The sequence below is a fragment of the Lepeophtheirus salmonis genome, chromosome 13 (genome assembly GCF_016086655.4).
Source record: "Lepeophtheirus salmonis chromosome 13, UVic_Lsal_1.4, whole genome shotgun sequence".
Taxonomy (NCBI): domain Eukaryota; kingdom Metazoa; phylum Arthropoda; class Copepoda; order Siphonostomatoida; family Caligidae; genus Lepeophtheirus; species Lepeophtheirus salmonis.
In genome coordinates this window covers 9583492-9600119 of record NC_052143.2, presented here as the reverse complement: position 1 = coordinate 9600119, position 16628 = coordinate 9583492, and the positions used below count along the sequence as shown (strand labels likewise).

General features: G+C 34.8%; 1 protein-coding gene across 3 annotated transcripts in view; it reads left to right on the top strand.

The window, feature by feature from the left end:
- Window positions 1-16628, top strand: part of dpy (fibrillin-like protein dumpy) — a 66087-nt gene that overhangs the window by 41269 nt on the left and 8190 nt on the right. For 2 of the 3 annotated variants that reach the window (XM_040723103.2, XM_071893192.1), the window contains 26 exons: window positions 33-245; window positions 303-494; window positions 561-773; window positions 835-1023; window positions 1085-1438; window positions 1501-1920; window positions 1989-2180; window positions 2235-2606; window positions 2666-2878; window positions 2996-3187; window positions 3249-3461; window positions 3518-3706; window positions 3757-4110; window positions 4173-4394; window positions 4452-4649; window positions 4717-4908; window positions 4974-5345; window positions 5408-5620; window positions 5686-5877; window positions 5939-6151; window positions 14680-14868; window positions 14948-15301; window positions 15360-15578; window positions 15679-15876; window positions 15932-16123; window positions 16186-16554. In XM_040723103.2, coding sequence (XP_040579037.1) covers window positions 33-245; window positions 303-494; window positions 561-773; window positions 835-1023; window positions 1085-1438; window positions 1501-1920; window positions 1989-2180; window positions 2235-2606; window positions 2666-2878; window positions 2996-3187; window positions 3249-3461; window positions 3518-3706; window positions 3757-4110; window positions 4173-4394; window positions 4452-4649; window positions 4717-4908; window positions 4974-5345; window positions 5408-5620; window positions 5686-5877; window positions 5939-6151; window positions 14680-14868; window positions 14948-15301; window positions 15360-15578; window positions 15679-15876; window positions 15932-16123; window positions 16186-16554 — 6429 coding nt within the window. Of the gene's footprint in view, window positions 1-32; window positions 246-302; window positions 495-560; window positions 774-834; window positions 1024-1084; window positions 1439-1500; window positions 1921-1988; window positions 2181-2234; window positions 2607-2665; window positions 2879-2995; window positions 3188-3248; window positions 3462-3517; window positions 3707-3756; window positions 4111-4172; window positions 4395-4451; window positions 4650-4716; window positions 4909-4973; window positions 5346-5407; window positions 5621-5685; window positions 5878-5938; window positions 6152-6215; window positions 6405-6468; window positions 6823-6880; window positions 7103-7166; window positions 7365-7431; window positions 7624-7684; window positions 8057-8123; window positions 8337-8399; window positions 8592-8653; window positions 8867-8923; window positions 9113-9176; window positions 9531-9589; window positions 9807-9864; window positions 10063-10125; window positions 10318-10378; window positions 10751-10803; window positions 10855-14679; window positions 14869-14947; window positions 15302-15359; window positions 15579-15678; window positions 15877-15931; window positions 16124-16185; window positions 16555-16628 lie in introns of those variants that run through there. The other variant, XR_011783436.1, reaches the window with a different exon arrangement.

Here is a 16628-nt window from a genome sequence, read left to right as displayed (position 1 = left end):
TTTGCTAAAATCGTATTTTTCTTCTTTTTTAGTACCTCAAGCAGCTAAACTAGAATGCCAAATTGACCAAGATTGCCAAGGAACCAAAGCATGTATTGAACATGGATGTAAAGATCCATGCTTTTATATCAATCCTTGTTCTGAAAATCAAGAATGCAAGGCTTTTGCTTCAGTACCATTAAGAACTGTTTCCTGTATTTGCCCACAAGGTACATTCATTGGTAGCAATGGAATCTGTCAAGAAGGTAAGTTCATTTTTGTCTCCACATATTTGAATGATATTTAAAAATAATTATTTATAGTGGAAACTAAGGTTGAATGTGAATATAATGATGATTGTTCTACAAATGATATTTGCCAAGATGGATCTTGTATTGATGCATGTAGAGTAAATAAATGTGGCGCCAACACGAGGTGTATATCATCCTTCCATAGATCTGAATGTGTATGTCTTCAAGGATATACTGGTAATGCACAAGTTGCATGTTACTTACGTAAGTTAATATATCAAATATTGTATTGTTTTCATAGAATTATTTGTATGATTATCTTTATTTCAGCAATTACACCCAATGAACCTAGTTTAGTACCTGGTTGCACTAGTGATCAAGATTGTCCATCATACACTGCATGTAGAAATAGACAATGCATTAATCCATGTGCAGAAGACAAACCATGTGCACCTACAGCTAATTGTAAAGTTTTGCAGCACAAAGCTTTATGTACTTGCCCTGATGGCTTTATTGGATCCCCTACGAATGATTGTAAAAAACGTGAGCTTAATTTTCAACAATTGTTTTCTTTTTAAAATGTACTTTTACTTTCTTTTTTTAGCTATTGTCCCTGAATGTCTATCTGATCCTGAATGCCCCGACCATTTAGCCTGTATTCAACAAAAATGTCAAAATCCTTGCTCAAGTATTACTTGTGGCAAAAATGCACAATGTAGAGTTCAAAATCATCGTGCCATTTGTTCTTGTTTTGGTGGTTACGTTGGTGATCCATATACTGCGTGTGAAGAACGTAAGTGATTAATGACAAAATTCATTGAAACAAAAGTTAACCTATTCTTTATACTGTTTAGCTGGATGTAAAAGTGATTTTGAATGTCCAAATAAGCAAGCTTGTATCAATCGAGAATGCCAAAACCCTTGTTTATTTGAAAACTGTGGAATAAATGCTGAGTGTAGTCCTGAAAATCATAGAGCTGTTTGTGCTTGCCTTAAAGGTCATAAGGGAGATCCCTATTCTTTCTGTAAACCATATGAATGTTTGTCTGATCCTGAATGTCCCAATCACCTTAAATGTGAAAACGAAAAATGTGTTGATCCCTGTGAATGTGCCAGAAATGCAGATTGTGATGCACGAAACCATCGTGGAATTTGCACATGCATACTAGACTTCACGGGAGATCCTTATGGCATTGCCTGCGAACCAAGTAAATAAATCCTAATTTCTGAGATAAAATATAATACTTATAATCTGGTTTTATCCCTGTAGTTCCTGAACCAGTCATTGAGGAAGTCGAATGTAATGAAGACAGAGATTGTCCTTCTCAAAATGCTTGCATCAATGAGGAATGCGATAATCCTTGTCTTATGTATAAGCCATGTGTACAAAATGCAGAATGCAAGGTTTATGATACCCTACCCTTAAGAACCATGACTTGTACTTGCATTGAAGGATTCACAGGCAAAGGAGATGAACGATGTGTTAAAATTGAACCAATCATTCACACAGGATGTAGGTCTAACACTGAATGTGCTGTGTCACTAGCCTGTGAAAATGCAAACTGTATAAGTCCTTGCTTAAAAAATAACCCATGCGGTAATATTGCCCAATGTAGTGTACGAAATCATAGAGCAACTTGTACTTGCCCAGTTGGATTCACTGGAGATCCTAACTCTTCATGCTCACCAAGTAAGACTTGTCTATCTATATTAAATTGTGATCCTTGATAATCATTAATATTTGTGTTAACAATTCAGTTCAAAAGGGTGAATGCAATTTTGATACAGACTGCCCTGACAACAAAGCATGCATCAATAATCAATGTAAAAACCCATGCATTGTGAATAAGCCTTGTGGTAGCAATGCCATATGCATAACTGAAATTCATCGGCCTGTATGTAAATGTCCTCCTGGATTAGCTGGAGACCCACATTCAACTTGCTATCGATGTAAGTAGATAATTTATCTTGAAGATTTCAAAATTGATTATTTTAAATCCTTAGACGAATGTAAAACAAACGAGGATTGTCCATTTGATAAGGCATGTGCATCTGAAAAATGTATCGATCCTTGTCAAACAACTCTTTGTGGTTCCAAAGCCATTTGCAACGTTGAATATCATCAAAGTTCATGTAAATGCCCAGCTGGACTACAAGGAAACCCCTATATTAATTGTAAGGAACTTGAATGTCGAAAACATCAGGACTGTAGGGATAATGAAAAGTGTGATATGACCACATACAAATGTACCCCTCTATGTACTGGAAGTAATAAATGTGCATCTAAAGCTACTTGCGAGGCAACTAATCACCAAGAGAAATGTTTTTGTCCATCCAACTACATTGGTGATGGATACAGTTTTTGCTCTTTACCAAGTAAGTTGCCCATTATCCTTTTTCGGATTAAGCAAAAATTAATAATATTGTAATTTTAGTTGAGCCTGCTATTGAACCTGAATGTCGCGTTGATCAAGACTGTCAAAGTGTATTTGCATGCATAAGAGATAAATGTACTGACCCTTGTTTTACAAATAATCCATGTCTGCCACTTCAAGAATGTAAGGTTTTAAATTCATCTCCCTTAAAAACAGTGTCTTGTATCTGCCCATCTGATATGTATATTGGCTCAAGTGGTCAATGTGAAAGAGGTAAATGCACATTCTTTTATATATATATAACTGGTTTTTTGTTCTATACGTACATATATATATGTGTGTGTGTGATTTGACCAATTTATGAAATGATGAAAATTTGATTTATTTTAGTCGAAGGAACTTCAGAATGCATTGTGAATGAAGATTGCACATCAACTGATGTTTGTTATGAGGGGTCATGTATAAATGCTTGTTTAATAAAGAAATGTGGATTCAACGCCCAGTGTTCTACTATACTTCATGATGCTCAATGTAAATGCTTCGAAGGATATACTGGAAATCCAGAGTCTGGTTGTAATATAGGTATTGAACTTAAAGGCATTCTAAATCTTTTTTTAAATAAATACATTTGTTTATTTATTAGCGATGGTCCATGTGGAGCCATCTCTAGAACCAGGATGCTCCTACAATGATGACTGTCCCTCTTATAATCAATGTAGAAATAGAAAATGTATTGATCCTTGCATTGAAGATAAACCCTGTACTATTACTGCTATCTGCAAGGTTGTTCACCACGAAAGTGTGTGTACATGCCCAGATGGATTCGTAGGCTCACCCACTACAAATTGTAGACCACGTAAGAAAAAATATAATTTTTAAACTGAATGTAATTCCATCTAAATTATTTTACAGCCAAAAAACCCGAATGCACTATTGATCCTGATTGTAATGATGCATACGCATGCATCCGTCAAAAATGTCAGAATCCTTGTTCAACCATCACTTGTGGAAGAAACGCTATTTGTCAGGCACGAAATCACAGAGCTATTTGCTCATGTATCAAGAGTTTTAGTGGTGATCCTTATACCTTCTGTGAAGAACGTAAGAAAAAAAAATTATATATTCAAAATTCTCATAACTTTTTATTTTAGCTGGATGTAAAAGCGATTTTGAATGTCGTGATAATCAAGCATGTATCAATCGAGAATGCCAAAACCCTTGCTTATTTGAAAAATGTGGTCTAAATGCAGAATGCAACGCTAACGGTCACAGAGCAATTTGTTCATGTCTTCAGGGTCATAAGGGAGATCCCTATTCTTTCTGTAAACCATATGAATGTTTGTCTGATCCTGAATGTCCCAATCATCTTAAATGTAAAAACGAAAAATGTGTAGATCCCTGTGAATGTGCTAGAAATGCAGATTGTGATGCACGAAACCATCGTGGAATTTGCACATGCATACCAGACTTCACGGGAGATCCTTATGGCATTGCCTGCGAACCAAGTAAATAAATCCTAATTTCTGAGATAAAATATAATACTTATAATCTGGTTTTATCCCTGTAGTTCCTGAACCAGTCATTGAGGAAGTCGAATGTAATGAAGACAGAGATTGTCCTTCTCAAAATGCTTGCATCAATGAGGAATGCGATAATCCTTGTCTTATGTATAAGCCATGTGTACAAAATGCCGAATGCAAGGTTTATGATACCCTACCCTTAAGAACCATGACTTGTACTTGCATTGAAGGATTCACAGGCAAAGGAGATGAACGATGTGTTAAAATTGGTAAAATATCTTCACATTATTTTATTTTAATTCCTACGTGATTCCTTTTCTAACTAGAACCTGTGGTTGATGTTGGCTGTCGTAGTGATAGCGAATGTTCTCCAAATTTGGCCTGTAGGAGTCAAAACTGTGTTAATCCATGCATTAATGAAAATCCTTGTGGTGCATACGCTAAATGTCAAGTTACGAATCATCGTTCTCAATGTGATTGTGGAATTGGTTTTATCGGAGATCCATATAGCTCATGTGTTCCAGGTTTGATTTAATTTTTGTGTTTATTTATTAATGAAATAATACAGTTAACGTTCGTTTTTATTAACAGCATCAAATGAAGAATGTAATTATGATGGTGATTGCTCGGATAATCAGGTTTGCATAAATAATCAATGTATTGACCCATGTAAGGAAAAAAGTACTTGTGGAAAAGATGCTATATGTAGAACAGAAAATCATAGACCAGTTTGTAAGTGCCCACAAGGTCAAGCTGGTAATCCACATGCCTATTGCTACAAATGTAATTATATATTATTCATACTTCACACAAATATACCTAATTACTAAATATTTTGTATTATCTAGATGAATGCAAAACAAATCAGGACTGTCCTCTCGATAAAGTATGTACTTCAGAAAAATGCGTTGACCCATGTGATACTACTCAATGTGGACTTAAAGCATTATGCAGAACTGAGTATCATCAAAGTATATGTGAATGTCCTCAAGGTCTTCAAGGAAATCCGTATGTAGAATGCAAATCAGTTCAATGCCGTAAAGACCAGGATTGTAGAGATAATGAAAAATGCAATCTCCAAAATTTTAAATGCTCACCTCTCTGCTTGGGAAAAAATAATTGTGCTTCTCAAGCACTTTGTGAAGCAAGAAATCACAAAGAAACTTGTCATTGTGCCAGTCACCTCTCTGGTGATGGATATTCATATTGCTTTGAAAAACGTAATCTATCATTATATTGAGTTAAGAAAGACTTGTTCATACAAGCTTATTTCCCTTTTTAGGACCTTTAGTGCCAAAAGCAGAGTGTCAAACTGATGGTGATTGTAGAGGGTCTCTTGCTTGTATCAGTAAAATTTGTCAGAATCCCTGTCAATTGAACGATCCCTGTTCTCCATCACAGGAGTGCAAAACTCTCGATACTCTACCCTTCAGAACAGTTACTTGTGTTTGTCCTTCTGGAACAACTATCGGATTAAATTATAATTGTCAAAGAGGTAATTATTATTATTTTTTTTTTTTTTGGAATAGGTAATCTAAATATATACTACCTTAAAACTAGTTGAATCAAGACCTGAATGTGAAAAGGACAGAGACTGTGACTCATCAAGCATTTGTAATGAAGGAACATGCGTTGATGCATGTTCATTAAGTAACTGTGGTGTAAATGCCGAATGTGCAACGACTCTACACGATTCGATTTGCTCTTGCCATAGCGGACATACTGGGAATCCAAGAATTGCATGCTACCTTCGTAAGTTTTGTTGAATAGTTTGGATCCACTAAGACATGTAACGTTTATGATAATTTTATAGCTCTTCCAACTGTTGAACCTTCCTTAACACCTGGATGTTCCAATCATCAAGATTGTCCAAGTTATACGTCTTGTCGTAATAGGCTATGTATTGATCCTTGTATTGAAGATACGCCCTGTGCAGCTGGAGCTACTTGTAGAGTAATCAATCATAAGTCGGTTTGTACTTGTCCTGACGGTTATATTGGGTCACCTGAGACCAGTTGTCGTCCACGTAAGAATTTGAGAATGTCAATTTATGTAGAATGATATGTTGTGTACTAATTGCTCACTTATAGCTATCAAGCCTGAATGTAGATATGATACTGAATGCCCAGATCATTTAGCATGCATTCAGCAAAAGTGTCAAAATCCATGTACTAGTGTGACTTGTGGACTCAATGCTGTATGTAGAGTTCAAAATCATAGAGCTGTATGCTCATGTCTAGGGGGTTATGTTGGTGATCCTTATAAATTTTGTGATGAGCGTAAGATTGAGATCTAATTGTTTTATGATTTTTGTGTAAATGTTGATGTTTGTTTTTGATATAGCTGGGTGTAAGAGTGATTTTGAGTGTCCTAATTCTCAAGCTTGTTATAATAAAAATTGTCAAGATCCTTGCTTATTTGATGAGTGTGGCCAAAATGCTAAATGTTTTGCAAATAATCATCGTTCAATGTGTGTTTGCAATGAGGGTCATAAAGGAGATCCTTACACATTTTGTAAACCTTATGATTGTTTAGTTGATAATGATTGTCTTGATCATTTGCGTTGTACTAATACAAAATGTGTTGATCCTTGTGCGTGTGCAAAATATGCCGAGTGTGATGCAAGAAACCATAAAGCATATTGTTCATGCTTGGTTGATTTCACTGGAGATCCTTATGGTATTGCTTGTGATCCAAGTAAGTAAAATCTTGTTCTAAAGTAAAAAGCATTGTGTTAATTTGTGATTGTGAGTAGTTCCAGAACCATTGAAAGTTGAATATGAATGTCTTGCTGACAAAGATTGTCCCAGTAAAGAGGTTTGCTATGACCAAGAATGTAAGAACCCTTGTTTCTTTAATAAACCGTGTACGCAAAATGCGGAGTGTCGTGTTTATGACACTCTCCCATTAAGAACCATGACTTGTGTTTGCGTCCAAGGATACACAGGCAAAGGAGACGAACAATGTGTGAAAATAGGTAGTTTAATCATTATTTATTCAAAATAACAACTATATAAATATTGTTGTTGCTGTTTTTTCAGAGCCAATCACAACCATTGGTTGTAAATCGAATAGTGAATGTGGAGATAATCTTGCTTGTGAAATAGGAAAATGCCTAAATCCTTGTACCACTCAACGACCTTGTGGTTCATACGCCAAATGTAACGTACAAAATCATCAGCCTGAATGCTCATGTTCTCCTGGATATACAGGAGATCCATATGCCTTATGTCAAGAAAGTACGTTGAAGGAACAATGATATTTATGACTTGTAATATTAATTATGAATCTTTTTTTTTTTTAAAGCATCGACAAAGGAATGCACAAGTGATGATGATTGCCAAACTTCCGAAACTTGTATACAGTATCAATGCACTGACCCATGTCAATACAATAAGCCATGTGGAAAAAATGCTTTGTGTTCTAGCGAAAAACATCGTCCTGTTTGTAAATGTCCCAATGGCCTCGCAGGCGATCCTCATTCGTATTGTTACAAATGTACGGGAATTCGATATACTTGATTGAAAAATAAAAATAATTAATTTATATTTTATAACAGATGAGTGTGTCACCAAGGATGACTGCCCGTTTGATAAGACTTGCTTGGCTAAAAACTGTGTTGATCCTTGTAAAAACACGATTTGTGGGGTTAGAGCAAGTTGTAATGCAGAACACCATCAAGGAATTTGTACATGTATAAGTGGCCTTCAAGGAAATCCCTATATAATGTGTAAAGAAGTTGAATGCCGAAGAAATAATGATTGCAACTTTGATGAAAAATGTGACTTAAACAGTTTCAAATGTATAAGGTTATGTTCACAGTCCAACATTTGCGCCATTAATGCGTTTTGTGAATCCGTAAATCATAAAGAAAAGTGTCGTTGTCCAACAGATATGATTGGAGATGGTTATTCATTCTGTGACAAAAAAAGTAAAGTTCTAATATAGTAACATTTTCTGTAACAGCATTAAGATTGTTTGTTTCCTTCATTATTTAGTTGCATCTGTGGATACTGCTGAGTGTAAGGTTGATTCTGATTGTCCGAAAAAGCAGGCGTGTATCAATGAAAGATGCGAGAATCCTTGCTTTTTAAATAATCCTTGTTCGAGCTCACAAGAATGTAGAATAGCTGAATTATCACAAATCACAAGTATGTCGTGTTTCTGTCCTGCAGACACTATTGTTGGTGAGAATGGAGACTGTGAAAGAGGTAATATAAATGTTCTTTTATTGCAAATAATTTTGCAGGTTTTAATCCAAATTTTTTAAATAGTTCAAACACAAGCCGAATGTACAACAAACAACGATTGTAGAATGACAGATGTTTGTCTCAGTGGAACTTGTATCGATGCTTGTAAAGTGTTCCCCTGTGGGGCTTATGCTGATTGTGTACCAAATTTCCATGAAGCCAGGTGTGCATGTTTTACAGGATACACTGGCAACCCTAGATCTCAGTGCACAAGAGGTATGGTTTATCTGATATGGTATTCATTATTAGATTATAACTTATTTACTTCAATATTTCAGTTGTTATTTTGGTTCCCCAAGAAGTTGAAATTGGATGTTCCGGTGATAGCGACTGTCCAAGATATACTGCATGCACTAACAAAAAATGTATTAATCCATGTGCTGTAGACAAACCTTGTGCACCTACAGCAATTTGTAAAGTAATAAATCATAAACCTTTTTGCTCCTGTCGAGATGGTTATATTGGATCATCTGAAACCAGCTGTCAACTACGTAAGCAAATTTTAAAAATCTTTATTTTGTAAATCAACATTTTCTATTATTAAATAGCTCAAAAGCCTGAATGCACAAAAGATTCTGAGTGTGCTAATCATTTGGCATGTATTCAACAAAAATGTCAAGATCCTTGTGCTAGTCCAATATGTGGTATTAACGCTAGGTGTAGAGTAAAGCGACATAGAGCTATTTGTGTTTGCCTTGAAAACTATATTGGTGACCCATATTCAGTATGCAAAGAAGGTACTATAGTAGTAAACTATCATTTATAATTATGCATATAATGAGTATAAATTATTCCATTTAGCTGGTTGTCGTAGTGATTATGAATGCCCCTCAGATAAAGCATGCATTAACAGAGAATGCCAAGATCCTTGCTTGTTAGAACAGTGTGGAGAAAATGCCGAGTGTCTGGTTAATAACCATGCAGCGAGATGCAAGTGTTTGGCTAGCTTTAAGGGAGATCCCTATGTTAAATGTAGATCTTATGAATGTCTCGTTGACTCGGATTGTCCAAGACATCTTGCTTGTGAAAATGAAAAATGTGTTGATCCTTGTAAATGTGCTAAATATGCAGATTGTAAAGTCACAAACCATCAAGGATATTGTACATGTAATTCATATTATACTGGAGACCCTTATGGATTAGCTTGTGAACCAAGTAAGGTTTTTTTTTTTTTTGGAAAATATAAGGAAGTTATTAAAAAATCTTTGATATAGTTCCAGAGCCTATAGAAGTGGAATGCGAATTAGATCAAGATTGCCCACGACAAAAAAGCATGCATTGAGCAAGAATGCCAAAACCCATGTCTTATTTATTCTCCATGTGTTACCAACGCTGAGTGTAAGGTGTATGATACCTTACCTTTAAGGACATTAACCTGCACATGCTTAAAAGGATATTCTGGCAAAGGGGATGAGAAATGTACAAGAGTCGGTAAGTTGATTGATTTTTGTAACTTCTACCTCACATCATAATTGTATTTCATTATCAGAGGAGATCAAGGAATATGGATGCAAAGCAAATAGTGACTGTTCTCCTAATTTAGCATGTATTGGACGTCAATGTACAAGTCCTTGTAGAGAAAAAAATCCATGTAGTTCAACGGCGAGATGCCAAGTATTAAATCATCTTGCTATTTGTTCATGCCCTGTTGGTACAACTGGAGATCCTAATTATTCATGCTTACCAAGTAAAGATTTTTAAGAGTTTATTCTATCAACCGATTTATCTAATAATTCAATTACTTAATAAGTTTCTACTGGAGAGTGTAAGCACGATTCCGATTGTCTCAACTCTGAATCATGTATTGACAACCAATGTGAAGATCCTTGCAAAGTATATACTCCTTGTGGGCAAAATGCAGAATGTATGGCTACGAATCATAGATCAGTTTGCAAATGTAGAAAGGGATTGATAGGAAATCCACATAGTCAATGTTACTCATGTAATAAATTTTTAAAAATATTATTCCAACTCTTATGATCTCTCTCTCTCTCTTACCTCAGATGAATGCAAAACTAATGAGGATTGTCCATTTGATAAACACTGCGTTGGACAAAAGTGTGTAAACCCATGCGACACGACCCTCTGCGGAACCAACGCTGTTTGCAAATCTGAATACCATCAAAGTATTTGTCATTGTCCGAGGGGGCTTCAGGGAAGTCCGTATGTTACTTGCAAGGAAATTGAATGTAAAAGTGATATTGATTGTAATACTAAAGAAAAATGCAATCTTGAGAACTATATATGTGTTCCTTTGTGTACTGATCCAAAATTATGCGCTGTTAACGCTAATTGTGAAATCACAAATCATAAGGAAACGTGTCAATGTCTTCCATTTTACTATGGAGACGGATATTCCTTTTGTACTAAAAAAGGTAAAAATATTTTTAAGTGTTTCTTAATACAGAAATATATTAATTAATTTCAGAAGAGAGTAAAAAGAAACCTCAATGCCAAATTGATGGCGATTGTCCTCAACAAATGTCATGCATTGATGATAGATGTCAAGATCCATGTCAATTGAACAAACCATGTTTGGTTGGTCAAAAATGTAGTGTATCTAATTCATTACCACTTAGATCAATAACTTGTGAATGTCCTTCGAATGAAATTATCAGTGAAAACGGAATTTGCGAGAAAAGTAAGAATTGTAATCAGTTAAGATAAAGTTTGATTATTCATAAATTATATTTACCTCTAATAAAGTTCAAATTAAGACGGAGTGCAAAGTCGATACGGATTGCGCTCGCTCAGATATGTGTAAAGATGGAAATTGTGTCAATGCTTGTGATGTTGTCAAATGTGGGTATAATTCAGAATGCAAACAGTCTTTCCATCAAGCTACATGTCAATGTACCCGCGGATATACAGGAGATCCACTCAAGGAATGTAATTTAATTATTCCATTGCAAGAAGCTTCTATTAATCCTGGATGCTCTCACGATGATGATTGTCCTGGACATACTGCATGCAGAAATTTGAAATGCATAAATCCATGTGCCATGGATGAACCTTGTGCGATAACTGCTGACTGTAAGGTTGTTCATCATCAGTCACTTTGCACTTGTCCTGATGGATACATTGGATCTCCACAAACTGATTGTCAATTACGTAAGAAATTTCAAATGCATTTAATATGTTAGTTTTTCATTAATAATCTCAATTTTTAATTATGATTAGCAATTCAACCTGAGTGTACGAGAGACTATGAGTGCCCTGATAATAAAGCTTGTATACAACAACAATGTTTAAATCCATGCACAAGTATCGCATGTGGACGAAATGCTGAGTGTAGAGTCACAAAACACCGAGCTCTTTGCTCATGCCGATCAGGATATATTGGTGATCCCTACACTATCTGCAATGAACGTAAGATTAATTCTCTGCATACATATTTTTGAAAAACCTATTAAATAATGTTGTATATTTAATTTAGCTGGATGCAAAAGTGATTTTGAATGTCCTCAACAGCAAGCTTGTTTAAATAGAGAATGTCAAAATCCATGTCACTTTGAAAAATGTGGGGTCAACGCAATGTGTTCTCCTAAAAATCATAGGGGTATTTGTAGTTGCATTGAAGGACATAAGGGTGATCCTTATAGTTTTTGTAAGCCATATGAATGTTTAATTGATTCTGATTGTCCTACGAATTTACAATGCAATAATGAAAAATGTGTGGATCCTTGTAAATGTGCCAGAAATGCAGATTGTGAAATAAAAAATCATAGAGGATACTGTACCTGTCAGTCAGATTTTACAGGAGATCCTTACGGAATATCTTGCGATCCAAGTACGTTTAACCGTCAAACTAATTGCAATGTAATCTATAAATGATTTTTCCTCTCTTTTCAAGTTCCTGAACCTGTACTTGTTGAATACGAATGTATCGAAGATAAAGATTGTCCAAGTAACCAGGCATGCATAGACACAGAATGCATAAATCCTTGTCTTACTTATGAACCTTGTGCAGATAAAGCCACTTGTAAAGTGTATGATACTTTACCTCTTAGAACTATGACTTGCTCATGTATTGAGGGTTACACTGGTAAAGGAGACGTTCAATGTGTCAAGATAGGTAAATAGGATTATTTTATTTTTATGTCAATTAAATTAGTTGATACATAATATTTCTTATATTTCTCATTTTAGATCCTATAATTCACACTGGATGTAAGAGCGATAATAAATGCGCACAAAATCTGGCATGTGTAAGAGGCAATTGTGTAAATCCCTGCATCAACGATTCTCCTTGTGGTGACTTTTCAAGTTGTCAAACTCAAAATCATAAATCAGTTTGTAAATGCTCACTTGGATATATCGGGGATCCCTACTCAACGTGTGTTCCAGGTAAGGTTAATTGGAGCTTTAATTGATTTTTTTGAGTAATCAAATATATTTTATTTCAGTTAATGAGAAAGAATGTCAATTTGACGATGAATGCAGCTCTAATCAAGCATGTGTTAATAATCAATGTGAGGATCCTTGTAACAATGCTAACATATGTGGCTATAATGCAATTTGTGAAACTAAGAACCATAGAGCTATTTGTATGTGTCCAAAGGGGTTTGCCGGTGATCCTCATACAAGTTGTTACAACTGTAAGAACATATATTTTATTTATATAAACATAATCCCATTTAATCAACATAATTCATTTTAGTTGAATGTCTTTCAAATGATGACTGTCCATTTGATAAAAAGTGCATTTCTGAAAAGTGCATAAGTCCTTGTCTAGAAACCATCTGTGGAAATAAGGCTGAATGTACTGTCGAATATCACAACAGTGTTTGTAAATGTCCAAGTGGCCTTCAAGGAAATCCATATGTGGTTTGCAAAGAAGTTGAATGTACAAAAGACTCTGATTGTTTGAATAATGAAGAATGCAATCTTCGGTTAGCAAAATGCAATAGATTATGTCAAAGAGAAAACTCTTGTACAAAATCAGCTATTTGTGAAGCAACTCGACATACAGAAATTTGTACATGTCCTACTCCATTTATAGGAGATGGAAAATCATTTTGTATGGAAATAGGTAAGAATGATTTAGTTTCCAAAAAGGAATAAGTTTCAGCTATCTCATATTTAATCACCAACACGCAGTTAAGCCTCCATCATCTCCTGGCTGCAAAGTTGACGAAGATTGTCCATCTTCAAATGCATGCATTTCCAAACAATGTCAAAATCCTTGTCGACTAGATAATCCATGCTCTTCAACTCAAAAGTGCGTTGTATTCGATACTTTGCCCACAAGGACCATTTCATGCCAATGTTCAGATAACATGTACATGAATGCACGCGGTGATTGTGAAGCAAGTAAGTCATAAATATAATTAATACATTTTATGTATTTTATATTCACTGTCTCTTTTTTTTTCTTTTTTTTTTCTTATAAAGTTAAAGGCTTAGTTGAATGTCAAACAGATAAAGATTGCCCTGATTCGGATGTTTGTGACGATGGTACTTGTGTTGACGCTTGCCGAAAAAATTCTTGTGGATCCTATTCTACATGTTTAACATCATTCCACAATTCCAAATGTTCATGTGTAGCAGGCTATACGGGTGACCCATACACTGCATGCTACTTTCGTAAGACATTGCCAATCTTGTTGGAAATGCATCAATTTCTCTTTTTTTCTTTGTTAAACAGCTGTTCCACAACCTGAACCATCTATTACTCCGGGATGTCAAAGTGATCAAGATTGTCCTTCTTACAATTCTTGTAGAAATCGATTATGTATTAATCCGTGTGCTGAGGATGATATATGTGTTATAAATGCTAATTGTAAAGTTATTAATCATGAACCTGTTTGCTCATGTCCAAATGGTTACATTGGAAGTCCTACCACTGAGTGTCAATTATGTAAGATTGAGTTATGAATTGTGAATCATGTGTTTGAATTGAGATAAGCTGTTGTGCTAATTTTGGATTCTTTGATATCTGAGAACTGACTTTTTTCGTTTTATGTTCTTCTTTGATATTTTTATTGATAGAAAGTGATGACAAAGTATGAGATTTGGTGTAAAACTGTTGTGTTGGGTATTATAAATACGTATGAAATCCTATTGAACACAAATTGTTTAGCGTAGCAATTACATGAAAATTAAGTTTAACCGAAAAGCAATAGCTTTTAGTTAGTTAAATGAAAATCTATTTTTCATTTACTCAAAGGGAATTCCAATATTTACGGAAGCATACTTTAGTATGTTAGGAAGGACTATAATGGAAGATAATGTCATTCTTTTTTCATTTTACATAAATTCTGTAAACGAAGAGTAACTTATTTCATAAATTATTCCTTTTTAGCTCCTAAGCCTGAATGTATTGTGGATCAAGATTGCCCTCTTACAAAAGCTTGTATAATAGGTAAATGTGAAAGTCCTTGTTCAGCCAATATCTGTGGAATTAACGCCTTATGCAGAGCCAATAATCACAGAGCTACTTGTGTTTGTGTATCTGGATATGTTGGAGATCCATATACAGTTTGTGAAGAACGTAAGCTTCTGATTTTTTTTTTTTTTTTTTTTTTAAATACAAATTGAAGGATACTTAAATAAAAAATTATTATTTTTAGCTGGATGCAAGAGTAATTTAGAATGCTTAACAACACAAGCGTGCATAAATAAAGATTGCCTAGATCCTTGTTTATTTGAACAATGTGGACAAAATGCTCAATGTAACCCAAGAAATCATAGGGCCATGTGTAAATGTAAAGAAGGACATAAAGGTGATCCCTATACATTCTGTAGACCCTATGAATGCCTCGTTGATCGGGACTGCCCCGATCAATTAAAATGTGATCATGAAAAATGCGTAGATCCTTGTCAATGTGCAAAATATGCAAATTGTGATGCCAAAAATCACAGAGGATATTGTAATTGCATAGCAGATTACACTGGCGATCCTTATGGTATTGCTTGCGAGCCAAGTAAGAACATGTTTTTAATGAGCAGGAAATATGTATTCTAACATTACTTTATTTTTAGTTCCAGAGCCTGTTGTTGAAGAAGGATGTGAAAGTGATGCTGACTGTTTGAGTCAACAGGCATGCATCGATAGAGAATGTCAAAATCCATGCTTAACTTATCGTCCTTGTGTGGAAAATGCAAAGTGTAAAGTATATGACACCTTACCATTACGAACAATGACTTGCACTTGTTTTGAGGGATACTCTGGAAAAGGAGATGAAAAGTGTGAATTAATAAGTAAGTTAACTCTTTATTCCTTTTTAAATTGGGATTATCCATGTAATGTCTATATTCAATTTCGGATTTTAAATAATTATACTTATTTTACTTCGTATAGCTGAGCCAGTTGTTGTAGGATGTACTAGCGATAAAGAATGTTCTACTTCATTAGCTTGTGATAACGGAAATTGTGTTAATCCTTGTATTGAGGAAAGTCCATGTACTTCAACAGCTAAATGTAGCGTAAGGAATCATAAGGCTGCCTGTACTTGTCCTATTGGTTTCAACGGAGATCCATACTCCTTATGTGTACCAGGTATTTTTTCTAACAATCCACATGAACTATTTTTATTATTATTCGTATGGTTTAGTTGAGGATAAGGAATGTAGCTATGACGACGAATGTTCAAGAACTCAAAGTTGCATAGAAAATCAATGTATCCAAATTTGTAATGTGAATAATCCTTGCAGCAGAAATGCCTTGTGTATAATGCAAAATCATCGACCAATTTGTAAATGCCCACCTGGAACAATTGGAGACCCACACAATTTTTGTCATAGCTGTAATTTTCTTTGAGGTTATTTTTTTTATGAAATAGCTAATTTGTATTTCATTTTATTTTAGATGAGTGCCTCTCAAATAAAGACTGCCCACTTGACAAATCTTGTCAAAATAAGATATGTGTAAATCCATGCTCAAAAACAATTTGTGGCCAAAATGCAGAATGTTCTGTTGAATATCATCAAGCTGTCTGCAAATGCCCTAGAGGTTACCAAGGAAGTCCCTACATCTCTTGTAAATTACTTGACTGCCATAATGATAATGATTGTAAAGATGATGAAAAATGTGATAGAAAAACCTATACTTGTTACAAAGTTTGCAATTCAAACGATGAATGTGCTATTGGAGCCAAGTGTACGGCAAGAGATCATCTCAAAAAATGTACCTGTTCTCATCCCTTAATTGGGGATGGATATTCTGTTTGTATTGAACGTAAGTATTGACAAATTCATTTTTAGTCATTTGTTACTTGCAAAAATATATAATAAAAATGATAATTCTGATTT